The sequence below is a fragment of the Microcaecilia unicolor genome, chromosome 3 (assembly GCF_901765095.1).
Source record: "Microcaecilia unicolor chromosome 3, aMicUni1.1, whole genome shotgun sequence".
NCBI lineage: Eukaryota > Metazoa > Chordata > Amphibia > Gymnophiona > Siphonopidae > Microcaecilia > Microcaecilia unicolor.
This window is the reverse complement of record NC_044033.1, coordinates 33,821,306-33,847,976: the sequence shown is the minus strand read 5'-3', so window position 1 is coordinate 33,847,976 and position 26,671 is coordinate 33,821,306. Positions and strand designations below refer to the sequence as shown.

Genomic DNA, 26,671 nt, shown 5'->3' with positions numbered 1-26,671 from the left:
TTAAACAGAACAAAATCTACACAGAAGTCTGCAATTCACTGAAATCCTAACTACTATGTAAGCCGCACTGAACCTGCCATGAGCGGGAAAGCACGGGGTACAAATGTAATAAATAAATGTTAAGAATGCCAGCAATGCATATTACAGCATTAACCTAAGGCTTTTCGTTCAAAGTCTCAGCCATTTTGTGTTTGAAATGCATGTTGAGTACACAAATGGAGGAACTGGCTGTTATTGTTTGCAAATAATGAAATTCTATATTGAAAAATGTGCTTTTTCTTAAGCAGGACACAATAGCCACACTGCATAAACATTATAAAGTGTTATGTATTAGAGGCAGACCATACACCTGATCTTTTCCAGATTTTATTGAGTTCAAAGTTTCCATACAAAAGAAATTATGTACAAACTTCTTAAAAACAAGCAAACATTCAAGTCTTACAAAACAAAACAAAACAAAACAAAAAAAAAAAACACACAACACACAACAGGCTATTCTGGACTAGTTACAGAACTTGCTAAAGTAGTTACAAATGCTAGCCACAGCTTCAGAACAGTTTGTTGCTGCAATGTTAAGTATCCTTTTAAAAACGGCATCATGCTGTACAGTGGACAGCCTGTTACAGTCCCAAATAAACTCCTACCCAGCAAATGTAGTTTCTACCACTTAATCCAAGTCTTAAATGTCTTTTGCACAACAGTAAAAGGTCATCCTGTATAGCTATGTTTCTTGCCACTTTGGAGTTGATTTGGAGCCATCACATTCATAAACCTATGTGCTTAGTTGGCTGTGCATTTCCCCCATCTCCTTTACCTAGGAAGAAAAAAAATAAAAAGGTCATTACAGTCAGTTGTAAGACTAATTGACTATCTGCTCACGCTTTATTGCCTCTTAAGTAAAAACAATGCAGATACCAATGTTTGGCCCTTGCCATTTACAGTTATGTTGAATTTGAAACCATGACTGTCAAGGCAAGTTCTTCAGATAGAAGGGGAAAATGTTTGCAAGTTATCTGTAGAGGACTCCGGCTACAGCAATATTTTTTTTTTGGCCTACCGCTAAAAGTATTACAACCTATGATCAATACAGCTATTGAAATCCCTGCTGAGGGCCTAAGGTGCACACAAACTAAGACATGGAGTATTACAGGGAGGGGTGCAATTTAGCTCTAAAGGGTATATGCCATATAAGACAACTCTGTTCATTACTACACAGCTACTTAAATCTTGCATGGTAAATTTTTGGATATCATAAGGCAACCTTACCTCTGCTTTCTGGTATTTTCCAGTTCGCCGTCTCCTGGTAAAGACCTATTAACCAACAGAACAAAAGTTACTAATGAATATACAGGTCTACCAACAATTCAGAGGTTCATCAGGACAATTTTCAGCTTATTTGGGACTCTACATTTACACACACACACACACATGGTGTTTTCTATAGCTTTAGTATCAAATGTTTGCCACCTTTAAGATTTCCCCCATTGTCTTCTTACATTCTACCTCACATTTATGCAAGCAGGTTTAACAAAATGTCATCTTCTACCTTCACTGGTTACAAGTATACTTACCAGAACAGCAATTCCAGCAACAATAGCCAGTACCACCACCACAATGACAGCTATCACACCAGGAGTCAGGTGTTTCATAGAAAACTCTGGAGGCTTCTCATCCATATAAAAGATTTTAACTTGTTCAATTGACAGAGGTTTACCATCAACCAGTATCTCAAATTTATTTTCAGAAGGAAGTAGAGACTCTCCTTTAATCTATAAAAGATAAAATTTCCCATTTAGTCACTGAAAAAGCAATCCATGTTTTGTTACTTAGCCATAAATATGAAAGCGGTCAGAGGCTAACCCAGTGGCCACGATAAGGCCCAGATTTTGATAAGCACCAGAGGGCTGTTGCCCATCAGTACCATGCGTCCAATTGGCATTAAAAAAAAAAAACAAACAAACAAAACTGCACTGGCAACTTTTGAAAGGAAAGCTGTGTGATGTCTGTTCCTTTGAGTACTTGCAGGCCTAATGGTACTTTGCCTCCCCTTTCTGCAGTTTCTCCATTACCATGGAACCTGCTAAAAATGATATAGTAGCAGAACAGAGCCTAAAATGTGTGTTGGCTATGTAGGTGTGCCCATGTGCACTGCTGGCTGGGTGTGTGGGTAAGCAACTGTTCACCCAGAATCATTTCAATAAATTTGAGGACTGTGCACATATTAAGGCAGTGCCTGAAGCATACTATCTCAGTCTTTGGAGGGGGGAGATACTGGAACATACATGCTAGCTTTTAATATGCAACCTTAACTTGTATCCTGTCTGCTAGAACTGGGGATAGTCTCACTGATCACTGATGTACCTAACCTCTATGCTCACTCAGTTGCTACCTGCTGCAATAGAGGGCTGTGCTCATGCACTTATGCAGGTATAGCATTTCAGCTTGGTGTTTCCATGCAATACCATAAGCATTAAAGATATAAAGGCATTATATACTTACATCTCTTTCCATGTAATAAGCAACCTCAGTTATGTCCACATCACCTGCAGTTTTCTCTGTACTGTTTTGCACAAGATCAATGAAGACGTAAGAATCTTTATACTAGGAGAGAAAATTATAATTATTAAAGTACCTTTATAAATTAAACTGGTTGTCTAAATACCAACCCTCTCAGCTATAGTGTGCTTATTAATCTAGGTGACCTTAATACATTTGTCACATGGACGTGCATTTAAACAAAGTTCTTAAATATTTTGCTTATATGTATTGTAACTGTAGATATGAATTCATTGTTTGCGTTAGCAATAAGTTTAACTAGAAACTGTCATGCTAACCTTCCCAATGGAAGAAAACTAGTGTCCAGGCTACTCTATGCTGCTATTGCTAGCCCAACTTTCCAACCCATGAACAAGCAAAATAAGGGTTTCAATACCCAGTGGAAAAATGGGCTACTGTGAAACTACAGAAGTAGCTATTTTAACCCCCCAAAATAAAGTTCCTCTACAGCCCAGTGGTCCTCAAGTCACAGCTGAACAAAGAGTCGCTGGTGACAACTGTCAAGAGTAACATAGGAACAGGATGGGGGTCCCACAATACTTCCAGTTGGAGTTGGTGATAGGATGGACTAGCTACTTGAAGCCTCCATAACCCATTTCCTTGTTCTCAGTTTTCCCCAACCTGCTACACACAGGGTAACATACTCTTGGTGACAGCATGCCCCGACATAACATGACAAAGATTTATGGCTCACACAAAGTTATTGTATTGACACATGGAACAATCCAGCACAAAAATCATGAAGGGCATTTGTTACATCTAGGAAGGTTTTGACTTCAAAATGCTCTATAGATATTCCCCTTTGGTGGAACATTGGCTGCAGAAACAGCATAAAATAGAAGATCTGAGATGGAGGATTGTGGAAAATATAGAAAGAAGGAGGGAGGGGGGGTCTATAGCAAAAATTTTAAATTTCAGAGAACAGTGGTTTATATTTTGGCTTCAAACAGTTACACCTAAGGGCTTAAATGCAGAGTTAGATTGGAGGTCTCTTATCTAACAAAGGGAAGCCGAGGAGACTCTGTGGGGGCGGGGCTACTGACATCATTGAGTAAGGGTTGAAATAGAATTCTGAAACACGCCGCCGCCATCTTTACTAAGAAATACTATGGTGCAGCTGGCACTAGGAAGACTACCGGGTAAGCAGTTAAGAAAATCAGAGGGTAATGTGTCGCTTCTAGGTGTTAGATGAGGACATACACCTAGGAGAGATAGAGTTTGATTTAATATTTTTCTTTCGTAGGGGTAGGTCCTTGAGACAGCTTGCCGTTGCAAGCGAAACATGCATGTTGGGCAGTGATACCCCCGAGTCAGACAGATAAGATAAGTGCTAAGTTATCTATATAAATTATAGTTGAAGCAGCCTATAACAGAATAAACTGGGCTAATGAAGAGGTTGATGTTAATATTGGTCGCCACATAAAGCCTGCTAGGGTGGTGGACGACACACATCACTGAGGCACTCTATAAAAACACCATAACATTATAAGACAATATTGATTGCTGAAGATTCTGTGAATAAGATGTAAAGAAATATATATATGTGGTGAAGAAACACAATAATATTTATTGTGGACTGGCTTAGTTAACTGTTGAGCTATAGATATTTGTATCATGCTACAAATCCTACAATAGCTTTCTATTAAAATATATGCTCTAGTACTTTAGAATGGTATATTTCTCACCTCAATATCTTTGACATGGTTTTCCTTTAAACCATAACGCTTAGATATGGTCTTTGTGATAGCTCTATCAAAGAAAAAAAACAAAACACACTATAAGCACTGTTCAAGTATATTAGGGCAGAATTAAAAAAAAAACCAAAAAAAAAAAAAAACCAAACACACACACACAACTTACTGTTTAAGAGCAGGTAGGGCCAATTCTGCATTTCCATTCTCTTTCAGTTCAATTTGAATCCAGCTGAATACAAAAGATTAGACAGAGGTTACAGAAAGTCTGAAGAAAGTGCTCACATTAACATGGCGATATGGGTAATGGGAAACCATTCCACTACTTTTAACACCATGTCACAATCCTCCTTCCCTAAGGAGATGGGGAGGAGTTCAGTTCTGCCAAGCATACCTTTTCTACTCCTGCAATGATCTCAGCCACACACTAAATCGACAACCTTTTTTTTTTTTTTTTTTGGGGGGGGGGGGGGGGGGTAAGAATGTGAAATTTCTTACAACTTGATGGGAGACATGGTAGTATGCAGTTGTGCTACCGAGAAGCAGGCCCTATGTGGAACTGCTGTGGTCTTATGGACTGGTAGCATGTACCTGGGAAAGTGATACAGCAACAGGGTCGGACATGGTATTTGGTCTTGGCCAGGATGATCCGTGGAGTCTTGAGAAGCTACAGATGGACAAAGGTTAACATGAGATGGCCCAACTTGGGATTCTTGCTTTTAGGATATTGCATGGTTGAGTCTCTTACTATGCTGTAAAAATGGTGCATATTTCAACTGGTTTTAAGTGGACAATGTCCGTTGTAACTCATTAGTAATGTTGGGGATTACAGTCTACTTTTTACAAGGCAGTATCATTTTGGAACTCAGGCTGATAAGTAACTTCCTAAAATATAAGTAATTTCCTAAGACTATTTCAGAAGCATTTCAATATATAGAAAATTGTCCGTTAGTTGATATTTACTCATCTCATCTTTACTGATCTTAAAAAGCAATATGTTCATGTTACATGTGGTTCACTCTTGTTTAATACGTAACCTGCTTTGAACTGTTCTAATGTAATGTCATGATCATGCATTTTAATATTGACATTATGTATACAATGTAATGAAGCCATGACCATTAAGGCTGCCATTGCATTGTGGCATACTATCTTGGTGGCTATAGTCAGAAAGGGTGGCAAAGTCTAGACTGCATTAAAAACTTGCATCATTGATTTGGACTATTTTGTAGTTTTAGATTAGCATAACTTAAACTACCACCTGGAGAGGGAACTTAAGATTTGATAAGACTGAGCAGCAGCACCTTTTCTCCACAGTTTTCATCAGTAGGTTCTATAATAAAAATGCATTGGTATCTAGCAGACTGCAAACTTACAATGTTCTGACTGGTTCGCATTTCCAATCTTTACCACCCTTCTCAGTTCTTCTTACTCCTGCACTGTTCACACACCAGCAGGTGTCTGTCTCATTGCACTGTCTTGCTTTAAAGGCACCATTATTGTCACAGTCAGCAAGGTAAATGCCATCGTTATCCACAACGGCAGTATCTGGTCGTAATGATCGTCCTTCACCCTTAGCTAGGTACATTTCTCGCCTCATCAACACACATTTGGAAATTACTGAAAAAAGGCACAGAAAGAAAGAAAGATTAGTCTAGATAAGTTTCTCAAAGAAAAAAAAATAAACTACACAAGCATGACATGGGGAAGATTTGCTTTTATTTTTAAGCTATTTTACAGCAAAGGTCATATTTACTACTTTTATGTTTCAACAATTTTTTATTGATGAGGTCACATGGTATACAATTCCATCTCAGTCAATATAAATCGTATAACAGCAAAGTCTAGTACATATTACTAAACCTGAAATGTCCATCAATGGTTTTCCAAACTTTTCTCCCCTATCCCTTCCTTCTTGTCTACTCCTATATCTATAATGTGTACATGTATAATTACTGTACAATGCATAACTATTAAACTTTTATATGAAACTCCAATATTTATAACTCGTGTTTTACTCAGTGTATTATCCCAACAATATTTACTGGTGGGTCCTCTTAATGTGCTCCTATCTAATACACATGTCCCTCTATTATGCATTGAACATTACCCTTCCCACTCCTATCATATTTACTACTTTTAAAAAACATGCTGTCAAAATTATCCTAGAATATTGAAGTAATGTTTTTTCCATTTTCGATTTGTCCTCCAGCTGCTCAGGAGGAAATAAGCCCATGACTGCAGGAACATCAACTACATGTCTAAAAGAAAATGGAAATATTTGTCCAGGTAATGCACACGTGTGGAGTTGTAAGTTGTAAATATGTTAAATCAAGTTTACCTAAAAGACTACCCCCCCCCATCCAACACACTCATCAGAAAAGGACTGTTTTAATGGTAATAAGATCAGTTGTAAAACTGTACCATTTTCTAGTGATTATACTACTACTACTATTTACTAAACATTTCTAAAGCGCTACTAGGGTTATGCAGCGCTGTACAATTTAACAAAGAAGGATATTCCCTGCTCAAAGGAGCTTACAATCTAAAGGATGAAATGTCAAGTTGGGGCAGATTAGATTCCCTGAGTAGAGGTATAGTGGTTATGTGCCGAAGGTGACACTGAAGAGGTGGGCTTTGAAGATGGGGAAGGAGGGGGCTTGTGGTATGAGCTCAGGGAGTTTATTCCACACATAGGGTGAGGTGAGGAAGAAAGGGCAGAGCCTAGAGTTGGCGGTGGTGGAGAAGGGTACTGAGAGGAGGGATTTGACCTGTGAGCGGAGGTTTTGGGTATGTTTCATTTTCTAGTGATCATTATACTTACATTTTGTACAATCTATTTTCTGCTCTTCAACACCAACAAATAATTTACAGTCACATCTACCAGCAATCTTCTCACACCTGCCCTTAAGATGTGTTCCACATTGGCTGCAATCTGGGGAGAGGAACCCACACAAAAGTCAGTCTGTTACAAGCTGGTCCAGTTCTGCACCTATGAATTACTGCATACAGTATTCTGAACTAGAGTAATCGTGTTCAGTTAATTGGAAATGCCTCTTAAATTAAGAACCCCTTTAAAAATACTAAAGCCATCATTTAATGAAGTGAGTGGATTACAAAAAACAAAAAAACAAACAACTCTTTGATAACTTGGCATTTTTTCCCTAAATTGATGGAAATGATCTTTTTAAGAAGCTTCCCTTGCCCATTACTTGTTTAATATACACCAAACCCATCCCTTCCCCCAGCCACATATTCTACTTCAAGTGTGTGAGTAGATAGCTGAGGGGTAATTTTAGAAGATGGGTGGGGGTATGGGAGGCTTTTTTTCCATGAGCAGACTGTCCAAAAATGGACAGATGTTTAATCTTGAACTTCGACCTGTAACCATGAAGAGGCAAAAAAGTAACTTTGCTTCCATTATAAAATATACCATTACATCTAAGTCAAATCCACATTGGAAATGTTAAAGCAGATTCAGAACACTTCAGGCTGTAAATTAGCTACTGTAAAGAATGAGTTTACTTGAATACAGTTCTTCATATGAAAAAGGACCACTGTTAGCAACCCCAGATCAACTGTCTTGATTTGTCAGTTCAGGGGGTCTCCCATATTTAAAAAAAGGGCCCTATATATTTCCAGAGTATCACCAGTACCTTTGGCTGGTAGGTTCTAGTAACCTTGCTACCTTTGTGCGTCCCAACCCTTTCCTTTCTAAGCTTGATTTAGAGAGAGGCAAGAATGGTATGGAGAGCCAGAAAAATGAGCTCTAGGGGCCAGCATGGAGCTAATCTACATAAACACTGCTTTAACACTTGAAAGCAGTATTCATCTTGAAAAGTGAGTGGTACCTAAACAGGACTTTTAAAAATATACATATATCATCTTTGCTCAACAGGACCTGCAGTTTAGTTGCTGTGTAACACTGATAGCTAGTACAGCACCCCTGTTTCAACTGTAAGGGAGCCTTAGACAATTTGTCATGACTTATGCCAGCTAATTGTTACAGCAAGTAATGTAGCCACAGAGGTGGTGCAATGACAGTGCAGCTTGATGCGGTTTACTAGCCCCCCCCCCCCCCCCCCCCACTTATCACCAGTGCAAACAGCTCCCTATAGTGGAAAGGCAACTTCTATTCTCCTTAAAGTTTGTTAACTACAGTACAACGCCCATCATCCAGATGTTCAATTATCCGGACCAGCTCGTCAGAGTGGGAACATGTCCAGCCGCTTTGAAGCGAGTAAGAATTACTTTTTAAAACAGAAGTGTAAATATACACACAAGAAATACTGCACTGTACAATACCTTGTTACAGTATCGTACATACATGGTACTATAGCTTGTGATTTTTTTTCTATCAAAATATTGTTAGTCAATTACAATGATCCGATTGCGTGTTCATTTTAAAAAGTATGTCTAATCATCCAGATTTATTATCCGGACCAACCCTGTTGAGGAAGGATAGTCCAGATAATTGGCGTCGTACTATATAGCCTACTGGAATATTGATGATGACTTGAGAGCTTAGATTGGGTTGTGGATTCCCAAGGAGAAATTAAAAAAAAAAAGTGATCTTGAGAATGAAAATTTAAAGCCCATCGCCAGCCAACCCCCATTAAGCCCTTCCCAAAGGCTGGTGTTTTTTTTTTCTTACTCTGATTTCTAGAGTAAGGAGTTAACCACAAGGAAACGAGAAAATAATGGCTCTGCGTTAAAGTTTAAGCTAAGTATGCCATAATTTTTGCCTCCCAGAGAACAAAACTCCCATTCTAGACAGTTGGAACACACCCCTCTCTCTCCGCTTTAAATCTGATGGTGTGGTATCAGCAGGATAAGATTTCAGATCAACGCCGTCTGACTGATGTAGGAAAAAGGTTTCCTATTAAAAAAAAAAAAAAAAAAAAAAAAAGCACCTCAGATTTACTCGGATCCATTGGAGCCGACTCTGTGGGTGCTTGAGCACCCCCAATATTAAGAAAATTCCTTGGATGTATCCAGGGAAGGGTTATTGCCATTGGTCTTAGCACCCCCAATAATTTTGAAAAGTTGGCTCCTATGCTCGCATCATCATTTAGCATTATCAGAATGTGAGCCATCCTTCATGGGAACTAAACCACGGAGTAGTGAAGCAACAGCAGCACAGCAGCAGGCAAAAGGAGAGACCACCGGGCGCCCCCTACTGGATGGCGTTACAACATCAGCATCGCCGGCTGCGCTCCTCCCCCCCCCCCCCCCCCCCCCCCCCCCCCCCAACTTCCCCGAAACCCTGCCCAGGTGCCCTGGAGCCGCCATCTTGCAACGAGCCGCGCGACGCCCTTGGGTTGGGTGGTACCTGCGAAGCGCATTCCCGCTGCTACCGACTGGCGCAGTCTTCCTCACCGGCTCTGTCAAGGCCGTGAGAACGAAGTAAAAAAAAAAAAAAAGCTAGAAAACTCCGCAACACTCAGCCACTCCCACCCCGGGACTGCTCGGGTAGCGTTTTTCTTTTAGGGGACAGGAGGGAAATGCAATGGAAGTTACCGCTCCCTAAACAAAATCAAGGAGTTTATTCAAGATTGAGGATGCTCCTGGGGGGGGGGGGGGGTGGAGGAGAAAGAAAGGGGGGTGTTTTAAAAGTGCTTGCGAAATAGAGTCTCTACCAAGAAGGTTTTTTGTTTTTTTTTAAGCAGAGAAGCATAACTACCTCCCCCCCCCCCCCCCCTTCAACCAACCTACCTGGCTCGGGGGTCTGCGCCGAGGCGGCGGCCACCAGGGCCACGAGCAGCAGGGCTGCCAACTGCATCTTCATGCTCGAAGCGGGTGACGGTATAAGCTGCTGATCCTCTGTGTTGCTCTTTCTCGTTCGCTGTTTGTAACAAGCGGTAGTTCTGTTGTTTGAGGCGGAAGTTCCCAAGTGAGACCAGTCCAACAGGTTTTTTTTTCTCCTCCTCCTCCTCTCGCTGTTAGAATCCACAAACAAAAATCCCTGGGGTTGAGCTTGGCAGCACCTGCTCTGGTTACAGCAGCAGAGTATCAGGGGAAATTATCCAGATAGAGAAGCAATAAAGACGACGGAAGGGGAGCCCAAAATATTAAATATATAATCCACGAAACAACAGACGTCTCTTCACCTTCCTCGACTCTAATTATTCAACTACTTTTTTGCACCGGGTTGAGTATATGTAGGTCCCGGAGTGAGTGACGTCAGCGATTACCTGGACGAAACTCGGGGAGGGGCGGTGACCTCAGTCTCACCTGCCCCTCTCTAATGCCATATATGTCAGTTCCCGAAAGCGGCGCGAGGTGACCTCACCACCGAAAGTGGGACTAGATCCTTCCCCCTTGCTGCGCCCGTAGCTTCCTCAGGACCTTCCATAAATTATGCTCGAATAACAAAAGCGAGTTTCAATTACGTCTGGGAGTAGAGCCCTCGCCAAACAAAGAAACAAAAAAAGTAGAGCCGGTAGCTTGCTAAGAAATTGACAACACTCCCTTTTCCAATTTGCAAAAAAAACCCCCAAAAACGTGTGTATAATAAAATACGTTGGGTGGAGACTAAAGTGCAAATTTGCTGTTATTGTTACCTTTTCTCTTGAGTATACTTGTTTACTAAAAAATATAAAACATACCTGTAGGCCTTCTTACTCTACCCCTGTAGAAAAAAAAACCTACTAATTACTCAGTTCCTGCTTTTCTTTCTTTAAATTATTTAAAACATGGAAAAGAAAATAAGATGATACCTTTTTTATTGGACATAATACATTTCTTGATTAGCTTTGGAAGGTTGCCCTTCTTCGTCAGATCGGAAAACCTTTGAAAGCTAATCAAGAAATGTCAAACTTTTCCTACCTAAGTACACAGTTATGGAATGCACTACCACGCAACTTAAAAACTATCTATGAATTAACTAACTTTCGAAAATCTCTGAAGACCCACCTCTTCAATAAGGCATACGACAAAGATCAACAAGTGTAAATGTAACGCATCTCCACCCTACCTACAATCAGAACTGCTTTCTCATATATCTGCTTGCTTAATTTTCTATTATGTTACACACGGTCTCTATGTAACACTAAATTGTCTAATTCCTAACCTATTAGCCACCAAGAACGTTACATTGTAAGCCACATTGAGCCTGCAAAAAGGTGGGAAAATGTGGGATACAAATGCAATAAATAAATATTATGTCCAATAAAAAAGGTATCATCTTATTTTCTTTTCCATGTTTTATTTTGTTTTATTTCTATTGATTACATTTAAAAGTGGACTAACACAGCTACCACACCTCTCTACTTTAAATTATTTGAAAGCTACAATTATTTTTCAGTTATTTGAATGATGGCTACGGTTTTGTCCCATTCACATTCATTCAGTTACTCTGTTGAAGTTATTATACTTGATACAGGTATGGTATCCCCAGTATCTCTCCACACTCGTCCTTCCCTACACCCCTTCCCGTGCACTCCGCTCCATGGATAAATCCTTCTTATCTGTTCCCTTCTCCACTACTGCCAACTCCAGACTTCGCGCCTTCTGTCTCGCTGCACTCTACGCCTGGAATAAACTTCCTGAGCCCCTACGTCTTGCCCCATCCTTGGCCACCTTTAAATCTAGACTGAAAGCCCACCTCTTTAACATTGCTTTTGACTCATAACCACTCGCCTCCACCTACCCTCCTCTCCTCCTTCCTGTACACATTAATTGATTTGATTTGCTTACTTTATTTTTTGTCTGTTAGATTGTATGCTCTTTGAGCAGGGACTGTCTTCTATGTTTGTGCAGCGCTGCGTACGCCTTGTAGCGCTATAGAAATGCTAAATAGTAGTAGTAGGTATTTTAAAACAACAATAATATTTGTTATCTGTGTCCTTGCCCATCTGAAATGGCACAAAAAATAAAGCATTTCAGCACACATTCATAGAATTTAGTAAAATATACACACTGTAAAAAGGCAGCACATGCTGTTTGCCAAATTTTGTAAAGTATTGCTAATCATTTGCATAGTGCTACCAAATGTAAACAGACTTTTTAAAAAAATGAATGGTTTTGCCTACCTTCCTACCCTGAAAGGGCTGACTGCAATGTTTTAGATCAGAGGAGGCAGTTTGATGCATTTATGGGTTCTTTTTTTTCCTTTTCTGTGGTTTCTGATGCTATGCTTTGATGGGCAAAACATTGTAGGGTTAAGTCCCTAGTGACCCACCCTATTCTGTTGCCTGTAGCTGACATGAGGCAGTCATAGGAGCATACAACTAGTTAGAGCAATGGGAACACTTTTGCCAAGCTTCCACTGCTGTGTTTAAGTAGGGCAATGGTTTCCTCAGGAAGGAAGAATTTCAAATTTGTGACCAAAGGACTTTCCCGCCGAAATCTCCTTCCTTCCTAAGCAAACCACCCATCTCAAACTGCAGCCAGTGAGGTCTGAGAACCCTCTCTATATAAAGACAAACTGCAGACTTCACAGCATACCCTGAAGAAAGCCACAGCACGATGGCTGAAACATCGGTTCCACCTACTGAGACGTGGCAAGACCAGAACAACTGCAGCAATCATGACACCAGCTGTGGAAGCCTAAGAGAATCAAGAGGATACTTAAGTCTGTAGGACTCTTTCATTCCTCCCACTAGAACACCAGAGGATTTCTAGGGCTGTCCTGGGTTCCTTCTAGAGAGTACAGAAATCTTACCCATCTCCACAAGAATTTAACCCATTCCCACCCATCCCTGCAAGACTTTAACCTGTCCCCACTCAGACCCACAAGAATTTAGTGGTACATAAAAAGAAATCTGGTTGGCTCTCTTTCTCTGGGTTTGAGCCACAGAACTGCAGGCAAGGAAGGAACTGAAGTTGGAACACTCTGGTGTGCACATGTAAGACTTGTCTCTGATTCACTGGCACTGTGTGCTAAGAGGTCGCCACATTCACGCGAAAGTAGGTCAGGTGACATCTGATGCTTGAGCCTGTGTCTGAGCTGAGGTCTGCACATCAGCTTGGGAGCAGAGAGGATTAACAGTAACATAGTAAGTGACAGCAGATAAAAACCTGAACGGTCCATCCAGTCTGCCCAATAGTCACACTCATTATCAATTCATGATTAAATGAACAATGAATGTGATATTATATACTTGATTGTGGTCTTTGGCATTTCTGGGACACAGACCATAGAAGTCCGCCCGACTCTATCCTTATGATCCAACTGCTGGAGTTAGTATTATTATTATTAATTACATTTGTACCCCGTGCTTTCCCACATATAGCAGGTTCAATGCGGCTTACATAGTAAATAGAATTACAAAGTCTTGATGGAGAATGTCACAAGTTGTAGTAAACATAGTAGTAGTAGTGGGGTTTTGAGTTGCCATCAAAGCTCACTCCAGCCTATTCGTCTTCTCATTTGCGGGACACAGACTGTAAAAATCTGTCCAGAACTGTCCTCATGTTCCAGCCACTAAAGTTGCTGTCTAAGCCTTTTCCAGCCCATCCAAAACCAAATTGCCATATATGAGACACACATTACAAGTCCGCCCGGTATAGGCCCTAGTTCATCACAGCCAGAGTCGCCATCTAAGCGTCACTCAACACATCCACACACATGTAGCCATTTAAGTTTAGGTTTTTTATAACTTCCATTTTCTAATTAGAGATCCTCTGTGTACATCTGCATCTCTGCTGTTAAAGCAAGGAGAAGGAGACAACACTCAAAGAACTTGGTATTTGGTAGGTGGGAGGCTGGCAGAAGTGCAGCATACACGGAACCCTCCCCCCCCCAGGAATTGTTTCCATCCCCACGGGATCCCCGCAGAACTGCTTCCGTCCCCGTGGGAACCAGTGGCGTAGCTACGTGGGGCCTGAGGGGGCTGGGGCCCCCGCAGATTCGCCCCTGGATCCCCCTCCCGGCGAACCCGCCGCCGCCTACCTTTACTTTTGCTGGCGGGGGATCCCACTCCCCGCCAGCCGACGTCTTCTCAGTCCTTCCTGCTCTTCAATTTGTTTGCTGACGTCGTGCAGGACGTCAGACTCAGAGAACAGTTCTGTTCTCTGAGTCTACGTGCAAGATGTCAGCAAACAAATTGAAGAGCCGGAAGTGACTAAGAAGAAGACGTCGGCTGGCGGGGAGTGGGATCCCCCGCCAGCAAAAGTAAAGGTAGGCTGCAGCGGTGGCGGTTTCGCGGCGGGAGGGGGGGGCAGCAATGTCGGCGGGGGGGGGGGCGCCGGGGGGAGGGCAAAAATGTGCCCCCTCCCCCCGGGCTCTGGACCCCTCCCCCACGGGAGGCTGGCTACGCCCCTGGTGGGAACACCGTGAGCCCCGTTCCCATGCAAGTCGAAGCTAGGGTAGTCTCTGTTTCCCCTTCCTTGCGCAGCCGTCATCACCATACACAAAGCAAACAAACCTATGAGCTGCTGCATCCATGTTCTTTATTGTTGGTAGCATTTTTACTTAATTTCACTTATGTTTTCAAACATACTGACTTGTGTAGCATACGGATGTACACAACGGAAGTTTAAAGGGACACCCTAACATTGTTACATTCGTGCAGAGATTTTTTTTCTGTCTCCTGGTAATGGGCCACTAAAACAGATATCATGTTATGAATATCAGGTGCTCGACATTCAGACTTTCTATCTATGTATTAATTTACTTATGTTTATATCCCACATTAAACATGAATTAGGTTGAAACCTGGGAGCATTTAAAATCTTTTTTTTTTCCTGTGCTTACATTTAAAGAAAAAGATAGCAAGTGGGAATTTGCTCCTTTTGTTTTGTGGATTGCAGTGGTATATTATGAAAATGCACTTGCCTTTTTTATTACTACTATCTCACAGAGAGGTATTGGTCCTCTTCTTCCCGCGCAAGGCTTCCTTCTGTTTCTGACATCCTACACGTTGCTGGACCCCCCCTGCCGATGACCCTCTCGACCCCCCTCTTGCCGTCGCCTGCCTGCTGAGGTCCTCTTCTTACCACAAAAGGCTTCCTTCTGCAGGACGTCAGAAACACAAGGAAGCCTTTTGCGGTAAGAAGAGGACCTTGGTTGGCGGGGGTTGGGGTCCCCCGCCAGCAAAGGCAGACGACGACGACGAGAGGGGGGATTGAGAGGGTCGTCGGCAGGGGTCCAGGGCCAAATCTAAGGGGGCCCAGGCTGCCCTGGCCCCACGTAGTACGCCACTGGTTGTAAGGCTATGTCAGATGTTAAAACAGATCTTTTCTCCTCCTGCCTACCTATGGTTAGAAGTACAGGCTGCCTGGTTGACACCACAGGCAGGGCCGCCGAGAGACTGGGCCGGGCCCGGGGTAAGGCCGCCCCGGGGCCCCCCCCCCCCCCCCCCCCCCAAAGTCGACGCCGCCGCCACTCTCTCCCCCCCCCCCCCGAGGCCGTCGAGCCGCCGCCCCCTCTGTCCGCCACTGGGCCAGGCCCCCTGCATTGAAATCACATCGCCTCTCACCTCAATGTGAAGGCGCTGCAGGCAGCAGCAGATCGCCTCCCTTCGAGCATCCTTCCCTCCCTGTGTCCCGCCCTCGTCTGATGTAACTTCTATGAGGGCGGGACACAGGGAGGAAAGGAGGCCCGAAGGGAGACGATCTGCTGCTGCCTGCAGCGCTTTCACACAGAGGTGAGAGGTGCTGTGATTTCAACGCAGGGGACCCAGCCCGGTGGCAGACAGTTGGTGCCGGGCCCGGGGAATTTTGTCCCCCTTGCCCCCCCCTCTCGGCAGCCCTGACCACAGGTACTCTGAATGAAACCTCTCTCATTCTTCCCTGGACTACATAGGGGTGGAAAGGTCCCCCCATACCTTTCCACTAAAACAAGCCAACAACCGGGTTTTGGGTCTGTCGCTTGTCCCTTGGTCCTTGAAACCAGTGGTGATCCTAGCTTGGATGGCACCCGGGGCGGATCGCCGATGCGCCCCCCCCCGCGCCTGCGAGATGACACCTCCCCCCTCCCGGCAAAATGACACCCCCGGGTGCACGCCACCGGGGGGGGGCCGCGGCACGCGCCTGTTGGCTCCGACTTCGCTAACTTCGCTCGTTCGCTACAGCTGCAGCGAACGAGCGAAGTTAGCGAAGTCGGAGCCCACAGGCACGCGCCACGGCACCCCCCAGCGGCGTGCACCCGGAGGGGACCGCCCCCCCCCTTGGTACGCCACTGCTTGAAACCTTATTCCTTTCTTGCATTCAGGATTTCTGCATCAGGCTGAATAGGAGCAGTGTTGCCAGGTGGAAAATTTTTTTCCCACCCAATCCAGCGTAAAAACCGCCCAAAACCCGCCCAAACTCAAACCCCGCCCCTGACACCCCCACCCCGCGTCATCACCCCTGCCGTCATCAACCCCGCCCCTGCCGTCACCAGCCCCGCCTCCCCCGTCACCGGCCCCGCCCAAAACGTCACTAACCCCGCCCAAAACGTCACTAACCCCGCCCCCCGCGGCTGAAAAAACCGCGGAAAAGAAAAAAAGAAGCCCAAAAAACCGCGACCCGCCGCGGGCAAGAATTTCCCGCGGCGGGTCGCGGAAAACCGCCCACCTGGCAACACTGAATAGGAGGGAGGTCCCTCTTGGCATAGGTCAAAGGCAGGAAATACACATAGAGGGGATGTAACTGCTGCCACCAGACCCTTCCCCAAATTAACATAAACCCTCCTATTGTTCCATCAATTTCCAGAGATTTCTACCCTCTATGGAAACTTCTAGAGTGAATATGTGACTTACTGACAGGTGCTGGAACAGGAAAAAAACAACAGTTTTTCAGAAAGGCCACAACTGAAGCTGGCTCCAAGCTATGAAATCGGGGATAGGCATAGAGGCCGGCTGAAACAAAATGCAGGCAGCTTCTTCCTTCCTATTGGCTGTCGGAGCTGCCATAGGCCAGCAATGGAAGCACTAAACTTAATGGACTGAAAGAATTGTGCACAGCATGGAGACTTTAAAACAGCACAAACAGCTGTAAAAATTGTCATGATTTTGCAAGAATATGTATCATTACCGCAGCCACAAATAAACCCTCATACTTTAAGGGAAAAACAGATTCTATTTGTGTGCAATTGTAAGTGGATATTTGTCAGGCTCTTGTTATTGTTCAGTGACGCCGCTAGAGACAAAATACTTCATGTTTGCCTTTGTCATGAGTCAGAAGTGCACAGGTAGGCTCTGTGGTTCTCATACCCACAGAACATGGTTGAGAAATCACTTCAGCCATATCTGGGAGTCACTTTCAGCATGTCAGCAGGAAACGATGACAAATGACTATGACCATAGGAGCTGCCTTCCAAGAGAAGCACAGACTCAACTTTAATTGCACAATTTTCCCAAGTGAACTTTCAGATTTAGAACCTGCTGGTCGATATTCTAAAGCCCTCGGCAGTAGGCACTGGCCTCAGAAGTCCTTTGCTTTTGCAATTTGCTGGCAGTGAGACTTCGGCGGGGGGCCCAAGGTGAGGGGGCACATTTTACCTCCCCCGCCGTTGAAAATTTGTGGATAGGGGTCTTACAAGTCCTTTTGAATACCAAGCCCTATCTGTATACATCACGATCGTATTTAAACCTCCATTACCCAGTATATTCTGGACTTAAATACAAAAGAGCCTACGCATCAACTTTCTCCTACACTAGTGCTCACCTCCGAAATGATCTGCCTAAGTTAGTGAAATTTACCGCTGATCATCCTACCTTCAAAAAGCCCCTCAAGACCTTTCTATTTGGCAAAGCCTACGCATCACTCCCGTCTGGCATCTCTAACTTCTGAACTGTCTTCCCCGCTGTCATATTACCACCTCTGCTTCTCTCTTTTTCTTCACCTCGCTTCTGTCCTTTCCCATTATACTTCTAGGACATTAACTGTTTGACCTTGCCTGCTGTTTGTTTTATGTTGTAAGCCATGTTGGGCCTACCCTTGGGTGGGAAATTGTGGGCTATAAGTGCTGTAAATAAATAAATATATAGTCCAAATTTATCAGTTGAGGAGAGGCCTGGAGCAATGGCAATAGTTTTTTTTAGATAGTGGTGATATCCAGAGGCTACCCTGATAGCTTTATTTGTTTAAGTGACTGCACAAATAGCAGTCCTGACGTTAATGGATAACTTAACCATTTAAGTGATCCGACTTATGTGGATAGGCTAGCTGAGAATCCAGATATCTTCCTCACTGTGCTGCAAATGTTGACCCCTCTCAGAGACCTACTACTACTACTACTACTTAACATTTCTAGAGCGCTACTAGGGTTACACAGCGCTGCTCAAAGAGCTTACAATCTAATAGACAAGTGAACGGTCGGTCCGATAGGGGCAGTCAAATTGGGGCAGTCTGGATTCACTGGACATGACCACGCCCCATCTCGTCTTGAAGTGATGCCCACTATCAGTATTATCCAATAATATTCAAAATCCCAACGAGGAATCATAGGAATATCAGTAAATATCAAAAAGTCCTCATAAGAAAAACTTTTTTTAAATTGTTGCTCAATACATCCAAATGGCAGATGACGTTTAATGTGAGCAGATGCAAAGAGATGCATGTGGGAAAGAGGAACCCGAACTATAGCTACGTAATGCAAGGTTCCACGTTAGGAGTCACCAACCAGGAAAAGGATCTAGGCGTCATTGTTGACGATACTTTGAAACCATCTGCTCAGTGTGTTGCGGCGGCAAAGAAAGCAAATAGAATGTTAGGTATTATTAGGAAAGGAATGGAAAATAAAAACAAGGATGTAATAATGCCTTTGTATCGCTCCATACTGCGACCGCACCTTGAATACTGTGCGCAATTCTGGTCACGGCATCTCAAAAAAGATATAGTAGAATTAGTAAAGGTACAGAGAAGGGCGACAAAAATGATAAAGGAGATGGGACAACTTCCCTATGAGGAAAGGCTGAAATGGCTTGGGCTCTTCAGCTTGGAGAAAAGATGGCTGAGGGGAGATATGACAGAGGTCTATAAAATACAGAGTGGAGTGGAACGGGTAGACACGATTTGCTTGTTTACTCTTTCCCAAAATACTAGGACTAGGGGGCACACAATGAAGCTACAAAGTAGTAAATTTAAAACGAATCGGAGAAAACGTTTCTTCGCTCAACATGTAATTAAGCTCTGGAATTTGTTGCCAGAGAATGTGGTAAAAACAGTTAGCAAGGTTAAAAAAAAAAAGGTTTGAATGGCTTCCTAAAGGAAAATGTGGGATACAAATGCAACAAATAAATAAAGTTCATAAGCCATTATTAATATGGACTTGGGAAAATCCACTGCTTATGTCTGGGATAAGCAGCATAAAATATATTATACTGTTTTGGGATCGTGCCAGGTACTTGTGACCTGGATTGGCCACTGTTGGAAACAAGATACTGGGCTTGATGGACCTTCGGTCTGTCCCAGTTTGGCAACACTTATGTACAAATTATATAAAGTGAAGTGGCTACCTGAAGGTCATCATATACGATCACACCCAAGCCCCGCTCCTCTTTCAGTTTGATCACGCTGACAAGTTACTTCTCATGAAAATTGCCAGCATAAGCATTAGAGCATAGGGTTGCTGAAAAAAAGTACATCACCACTAGTACTTACAATACTTACAAGAGGAGTGGCATAGTGGTTAGGTTGGTGGACTTTGGTCCTGAGGAACTGAGGTCGATTCCCGGCACAGGCAGCTCCTTGTGACTCTGGGCCAGTCACTTAACCCTCCATTGCCCCATGTAAGCTGTATTGAGCCTGCCATGAGTGGGAAAGCGCAGGGTACAAATGTAACAAAAATAAAATAGATACTATTGGAGATTCTACATGGAATGTTGCTACTATTGGACATTCTACATGGAATGTTGCTACTGTTGGAGATTCTACATGGAATGTTGCTATTCCACTAGCAACATTCCATGTAGAAGGCTGCGCAGGCTTCTGTTTCTGTGAGTCTGACGTCCTGCACGTACGTGCAGGACGTCAGACTCACAGAAGCAGAAGCCTGCGCGGCCACATTGGTGATCTGCAAGGGCCGACTTCTACATGGAATGTTGCTAGTGGAATAGCAACATTCCATGTAGAATCTCCAATAGTAGCAACAGTGGAGGAGTGGCCTAGTGGTTAGGGTGGTGGACCTTGGTCTTGGGGAACTGAGGAACTGAGTTCAATTCCCGGCACAGGCAGCTCCTTGTGACTTTGGGCAAGTCACTTAACCCTCCATTGCCTGCCACATTGAGCCTGCCATGAGTGGGAAAGCACGGGGTACAAATGTAACAAAAAAAAAAAAAAAATACTAGTGTAACATCATAAATCTCCCACTGAGTGAAAATAACAACTCATTCTGAGCAAACTCAGCTTAAAGTGTCTTTTGGGGCACAATAACCGCAGCTCAGTACAAGAACCCCTTCGTTTACGCCTTCATCACTTCAGGGTTGTTTTTTTTTTCCCTTTTGAGCATTCCACATCCATTGTTGTTCCTAAATTATCTTTCAGCCTTGTGAGAATTGATCTTTATTGCCTGTCATGAGTTCTTGTCTTTTTCTTCAAACCTTGCCTGATTACTTCTTGTGGTCCAAATAATTACCTGAATACAGCATAAGAAACAGTGGCCCCTCTTGCCGCCCGAGCCTATTGAAACAATATCATTGAGTAAATGGACTCCTATCATTGGTTTCTACTGAGATTGGAAAAACAGCAGTGAAACAACAGCTTCCATAGGAGAAAAGTCTATGACTTTCCCTGAACAGCTGAGGCTTCATTTATTTAAATACTAGCCGTTGAGCCCGTGAAAACGGGCTACTTTTGGAATGGGGGGGGGTTCCGAGCCCCCCCCTGGAGTCGCTGCCACCGCCCCTCCACCCGGCCCGAGCGGCACTGTAAACTTACATCAGCACGCAGCAGCAGGCACATCAGCAAAGCTGCCGTCGGGGCGGGCTTCCTTCTCTGCCTGTGCCCCGCCCTCGTGTGACGTAACGTCGGTGAGGGCGGGACAAAGGCAGAGAAGGAAGCCCGCCCCGACGGCAGCTTTGCTGATGTGCCTGCTGCTGCTGTAAGTTCACAGTGCTGGGGCCAGATGGAGGGGCGGCGGCAACTCCGGGGGAGGGGGAGCAGTGCCGACGTCTGCAGCATGCCAGTAGAGACTTCCCTCTCTGTCCCGCCCCCATCATCACGTATTGAAGCGGGGGCGGGGCAGAGGGAAGTCTCTACTGCACATTTGCGAGTGAGTACGGTCACTCGCCATTTATATGTTTGATAGTGTGAATCTCAAATGTCCATGCTTTCAGCTCTTTCCCAAATGGTGTATTAGTAAAATAAGACTGGATTTTGAGAAACATCAGCACATGACCATTAATGCAAAAAAAAAAAAAAAGAAGAAGAAAATCAAGGTTTATGGCTGTAGTAAAAATGGCTTTAGCATGCGGGAAAGACTTGTGTACGGGTATGTTAAGGCATATTTTTACTGTAGCTTAGGGGTCAGTTATTTTACTAAGGTGCCCTGAAAAATGGCCTGTGGTAGTGTAGGCACATGTTTTGGCTACACGCAGAATCATTTTTCAGCGCACCTGTAAAAAAATGCCTTTTTGGGGGGGGGGGGGGGGCCGAAAATGGACGTGTGGCAAAATGAAAATTGGTGCGCGTCCATTTTGGGTCTGAGACCTTATCGCCAGTCATTGACTTAGAGGTAAGGTCTCACGTGTTAACCGGGCGGTACTGGTCAACGCGTGTTCAAATGCCAATTACCGCCCGCGCACCAGAAAATAAAAATATTTTCTGACGCGCATAGTGGACACGCATCAAAAATGAAATTACCACCTGGGCCACGTGGTAGCCGGGCAGTAACTCGGTTTAAGTTCTAATAAGTTCTGGGAGAAGAGGATATTTCTCTGGTAAGTGAACAAATTTTGCTTGTGCTTTCGGAATTTGAAGATTGGGGTTTAAAGGAGGAACTGTAAGTTAGTGATAGGCTGATATCCTTAATACTTTAGCAAGTTTTAAATTACGGAAAAACTCAAAAAACACTAAGATGGAGTCAGCAGTCCAGCAGCGAGAGGGGTGCTATCCAGTCTTTTGCATTGAGTGTCACATGTATGATTATCTCCCAATTGGTGAGGTGTCATATGTGTGTGCCCGATGCAAAGAGCTCCTAGCTCTCAGAGAACGTGTCCGTTCCCTTGAGGCTAGAGTAGCAGACTTGATGGAGCTGAGGGAGACAGAGAGGTACATAGAGGAGACCTACAGGGATGTTGTAGAGAAGTCCCACCTCCAGTCAGGTAGCCCCTGTGCTACCTTGGAGGAGGGAGGTCTCCTAGAAGGAGAGCATCACCCTGGTGAAGTAGGAAGTACTCCTGTAGCCAGGACCTGCCCACCAGGGGATGTATTATCCTTTCGCACCGAGGATATATCTCCAAATGTTGCCCGGGAGGGAAAGGTTAGGACAGCTGTTGTACTTGGTGATTCGATCATTAGGCATATAGATAGCTGGGTGGCTGGTGGACGTGAGGATCGCCTGGTGACTTGCCTGCCTGGTGCGAAGGTGGCGGACCTCACGTGTCACCTAGATAGGATTCTAGATAGTGCTGGGGAGGAGTCCGCTGTCTTGGTACATGTGGGTACCAATGACATAGGAAAATGTGGGAGAGAGGTTCTGGAAGCAAAATTTAGGCTCTTAGGTAGAAAGCTGAAATCCAGATCCTCCAGGGTAGCATTTTCTGAAATGCTACCTGTGCCACGCGCAGGGCCCAAGAGACAGGCAGAGCTCCAGAGTCTCAATGCGTGGATGAGACGATGGTGCAGGGAGGAGGGCTTTAGATTTGTTAGGAACTGGGCAACATTCTGGGGAAGGGGGAGCCTATTCCGAAAGGATGGGCTCCATCTTAACCAGAGTGGGACCAGGCTGCTGGCATCGGCGTTTAAGAAGGAGATAGAGCAGCTTTTAAACTAGAAATGGGGGGAAGGCCGACAGTCGCTCAAAAGAGCATGGTTCGGGATAAGGTATCTTTCAAAGATATCACCATAACAGGGAAGATAGAGTATCCTGATAGTGAGGTTGCAAAAGAGATTGTAGTAGATCGGGTATCTTTAAATAACAATAAAAATCAGACAAAAGATTGCCAATTAATACTGTCAAGTACTAAGCATGATGTACTTAGGAACAACAAACATAGTTTGAAATGTCTATATGCGAATGCCAGGAGCCTAAGAAATAAGATGGGGGGAGTTAGAATATATTGCACTAAATGAAAAATTAGATATAATAGGCATCTCTGAGACCTGGTGGAAGGAGGATACCCAGTGGGACACTGTCATACCGGGGTACAAATTATATCGTAGTGATAGGGTGAATCGGATTGGTGGAGGGGTAGCATTGTATATTAACGAGAGCCTTGAATCAAATAGATTGAAAATTCTGCAGGAAGCAAAACACTCCTTGGAATCACTGTGGATTGAAATTCCATGTGCAAAGGGGAAAAGGATAGTGATAGGAGTGTACTACCGTCCGCCTGGCCAGGACGAACAGACGGATGCGGAAATGTTAAAGGAAATCAGGGACGCAAACAAACTGGGCAACACAATAATAATGGGGGATTTCAATTACCCGCATATAGACTGGGGTAATGTAACATCTGTACACGCAAGGGACATAAGATTTCTTGATGAAATCAAGGACAGCTTCATGGAACAGCTAGTTCAGGAGCCGACAAGAGAAGGAAAATACTAGACTTAGTCCTTAGTGGTGCTCATGATCTAGTGCAGGGGGTAACGATACGAGGGCCGCTTGATAACAGTGATCATAATATGATCGGTTTTGATATTGGCATTGAAGGAAGTGAAACTAGGAAATCAAGTACGCTAGCGTTTAACTATAGAAAAGGTGATTACGACAAAATGAGAAAAATGGTGAAAAAAAGACTGAAAGGAGCAGCTCGCAGAGTAAAAAACTTGCATCAGGCGTGGATGCTGTTTAAAAACGCCATCCTGGAGGTTCAGGACAAATATATTCCACGTATTAGAAAAAAGGGAAAAAAGACTAAACGTCAGCCGGCGTGGCTAAACAGTAAGATAAAGGAAATCATTAGAGCCAAAAAACAATCCTTCAGAAAGTGGAGAAGAGAACCAACTGAAAGTAACAGGATAGATCATAAGGAATGCCAAGCCAAATGCAAAGCGGAGATAAGGAGGGCAAAAAAGGACTTTGAGAAGAAATTAGCGTTGGAAGCAAAAATACATAGTAAAAACTTTTTTAGATACATTAAAAGCAGGAAACCGGCCAAAGAGTCGGTTGGGCCGCTGGACGAAAATGGTGTTAAAGGGGCGATCAAGGAGGACAAAGCCGTAGCGGAGAAATTAAACGAATTCTTTGCTTCGGTCTTCACCGAGGAGGATTTGGGGGGGACACCGGTGCCGGAAAGAATATTTGAAGCGGGGGAATCGGAGAAACTAAACAAATTCTCTGTAACCTTGGAGGATGTAATGGGTCAGTTCAGCAAGCTGAAGAGTAGTAAATCACCGGGACCTGATGGTATTCATCCCAGAGTATTAATAGAACTAAAAATGAACTTGCGGAGCTACTGTTAGAAATATGCAATCTGTCCCTAAAATCGAGTGTAATACCGGAAGACTGGAGGGTAGCCATGTTACTCCGATTTTTAAGAAGGGTTCCAGAGGAGATCCGGGAAATTATAGACCGGTGAGTCTGACGTCGGTGCCGGGCAAGATGGTGGAGGCTATTATTAAGAATAAATTGCAGAGCATATACAAAAACATGGACTGATGAGACAAAGTCAGCACGGATTTAGTGAAGGGAAGTCTTGCCTCACCAATCTAATGCATTTTTTTGAGGGGGTAAGCAAACATGTGGACAATGGGGAGCCGGTTGATATTGTATATCTGGATTTTCAGAAGGCGTTTGACAAAGTGCCGCACGAAAGACTCCTGAAGAAATTGCAGAGTCATGGAATCGGAGGTAGGGTATTATTATGGATTAAGAACTGGTTGAAAGATAGGAAGCAGAGAGTAGGATTGCGTGGCCAGTATTCTCAGTGGAGGAGGGTAGTTAGTGGGGTCCCGCAGGGGTCTGTGCTGGGTCCGTTGCTTTTTAATGTATTTATAAATGACCTAGAGATGGGAATAACTAGTGAGGTAATTAAATTCGCCGATGACACAAAATTATTCAGGGTCGTCAAGTCGCAGGAGGAATGTGAACGATTACAGGAGGACCTTGCGAGACTGGGAGAATGGGCGTGCAAGTGGCGATGAAGTTCAATGTTGACAAGTGCAAAGTGATGCATGTGGGTAAGAGGAACCCGAATTATAGCTACGTCTTGCAAGGTTCCGCGTTAGGAGTTACGGATCAAGAAAGGGATCTGGGTGTCGTCGTCGATGATACGCTGAAACCTTCTGCTCAGTGTGCTGCTGCGGCTAGGAAAGCGAATAGAATGTTGGGTGTTATTAAGAAGGGTATGGAGTCCAGGTGTGCGGATGTTATAATGCCGTTGTATCGCTCCATGGTGCGACCGCACCTGGAGTATTGTGTTCAGTACTGGTCTCCGTATCTCAAAAAAGATATAGTAGAATTGGAAAAGGTACAGCGAAGGGCGACGAAAATGATAGTGGGGATGGGACGACTTTCCTATGAAGAGAGGCTGAGAAGGCTAGGGCTTTCAGCTTGGAGAAGAGACGGCTGAGGGGAGATATGATAGAAGTGTATAAATAATGAGTGGAATGGATCGGGTGGATGTGAAGCGACTGTTCACGCTATCCAAAAATACTAGGACTAGAGGGCATGAGTTGAAGCTACAGTGTGGTAAATTTAAAACGAATCGGAGAAAATTTTTCTTCACCCAACGTGTAATTAGACTCTGGAATTCGTTGCCGGAGAACGTGGTACGGGCGGTTAGCTTGACGGAGTTTAAAAAGGGGTTAGATAGATTCCTAAAGGACAAGTCCATAGACCTCTATTAAATGGACTGGAAAAATTCCTCATTTTTAGGTACAACTTGTCTGGAATGTTTTTACGTTTGGGGAGCGTGCCAGGTGCCCTTGACCTGGATTGGCCACTGTCGGTGACAGGATGCTGGGCTAGATGGACCTTTGGTCTTTCCCAGTATGGCACTACTTATGTACTTATGTACCCCTTTATGTTGATAGCGTCCTGGCTGGACTGGCTGCAGTGTTCCAGTTGCCCTTAAAATTAAATGACTACTTTTAAACACAAATGACTAGCAAAATATAACTTATATTGATTCAGTGTGCACCAATGAGTTTTAACAGGCGCCAAAGCTTTTCAGTTTGAACTATTTGCAAAATCTGCCAAAGAATGCTAATTGTAAATTTTTCGAAATGCAAGCATTATAGAAAATCTTTGTACATTCAGGGACAGCCTATGGGGATGTGGGGTCATGTGCAGAGACTGACTGCATAAATATTTTCCTGTTAGTAGGGGGATGAAAAGCAGGGCCATGTGCGGGGCTGGTGGTTGGGAGGCGGGGATAGTGCTCGGCAGA

General features: G+C 44.0%; 1 protein-coding gene across 1 annotated transcript; it reads right to left on the bottom strand.

Annotated features, from left to right (window-relative positions):
- Window positions 1-350: 350 nt before the first annotated feature.
- On the bottom strand, window positions 351-10,386 carry EPCAM (epithelial cell adhesion molecule). Its single transcript, XM_030195823.1, has 9 exons — window positions 9,963-10,386; window positions 7,072-7,182; window positions 5,624-5,867; window positions 4,417-4,479; window positions 4,242-4,305; window positions 2,500-2,601; window positions 1,572-1,769; window positions 1,267-1,311; window positions 351-814 (listed from the first exon to the last, which is right to left on the bottom strand). The coding sequence occupies exons 1-9, from the start codon at window positions 10,033-10,035 to the stop codon at window positions 773-775; spliced, it is 942 nt and encodes a 313-aa protein (XP_030051683.1). The 5' UTR covers window positions 10,036-10,386; the 3' UTR covers window positions 351-772.
- Window positions 10,387-26,671: the final 16,285 nt, after the last annotated feature.

What these genes read in the sequence shown, in the direction of transcription:
- EPCAM (XM_030195823.1), bottom strand. Translation starts at nt 10,035, where the DNA reads ATGAAGATGCAGTTGGCAGCCCTGCTGCTCGTGGCCCTGGTGGCCGCC. An exon ending in GGCGCAGACCCCCGAGCCAG is followed by an intron (nt 7,183 to 9,962) that starts GTAGGTTGGTTG and finishes TCCTCTCCCCAG; the next exon opens with ATTGCAGCCAATGTGGAACA. An exon ending in GAAAATACCAGAAAGCAGAG is followed by an intron (nt 815 to 1,266) that starts GTAAGGTTGCCT and finishes TTTTCTTCCTAG; the next exon opens with GTAAAGGAGATGGGGGAAAT.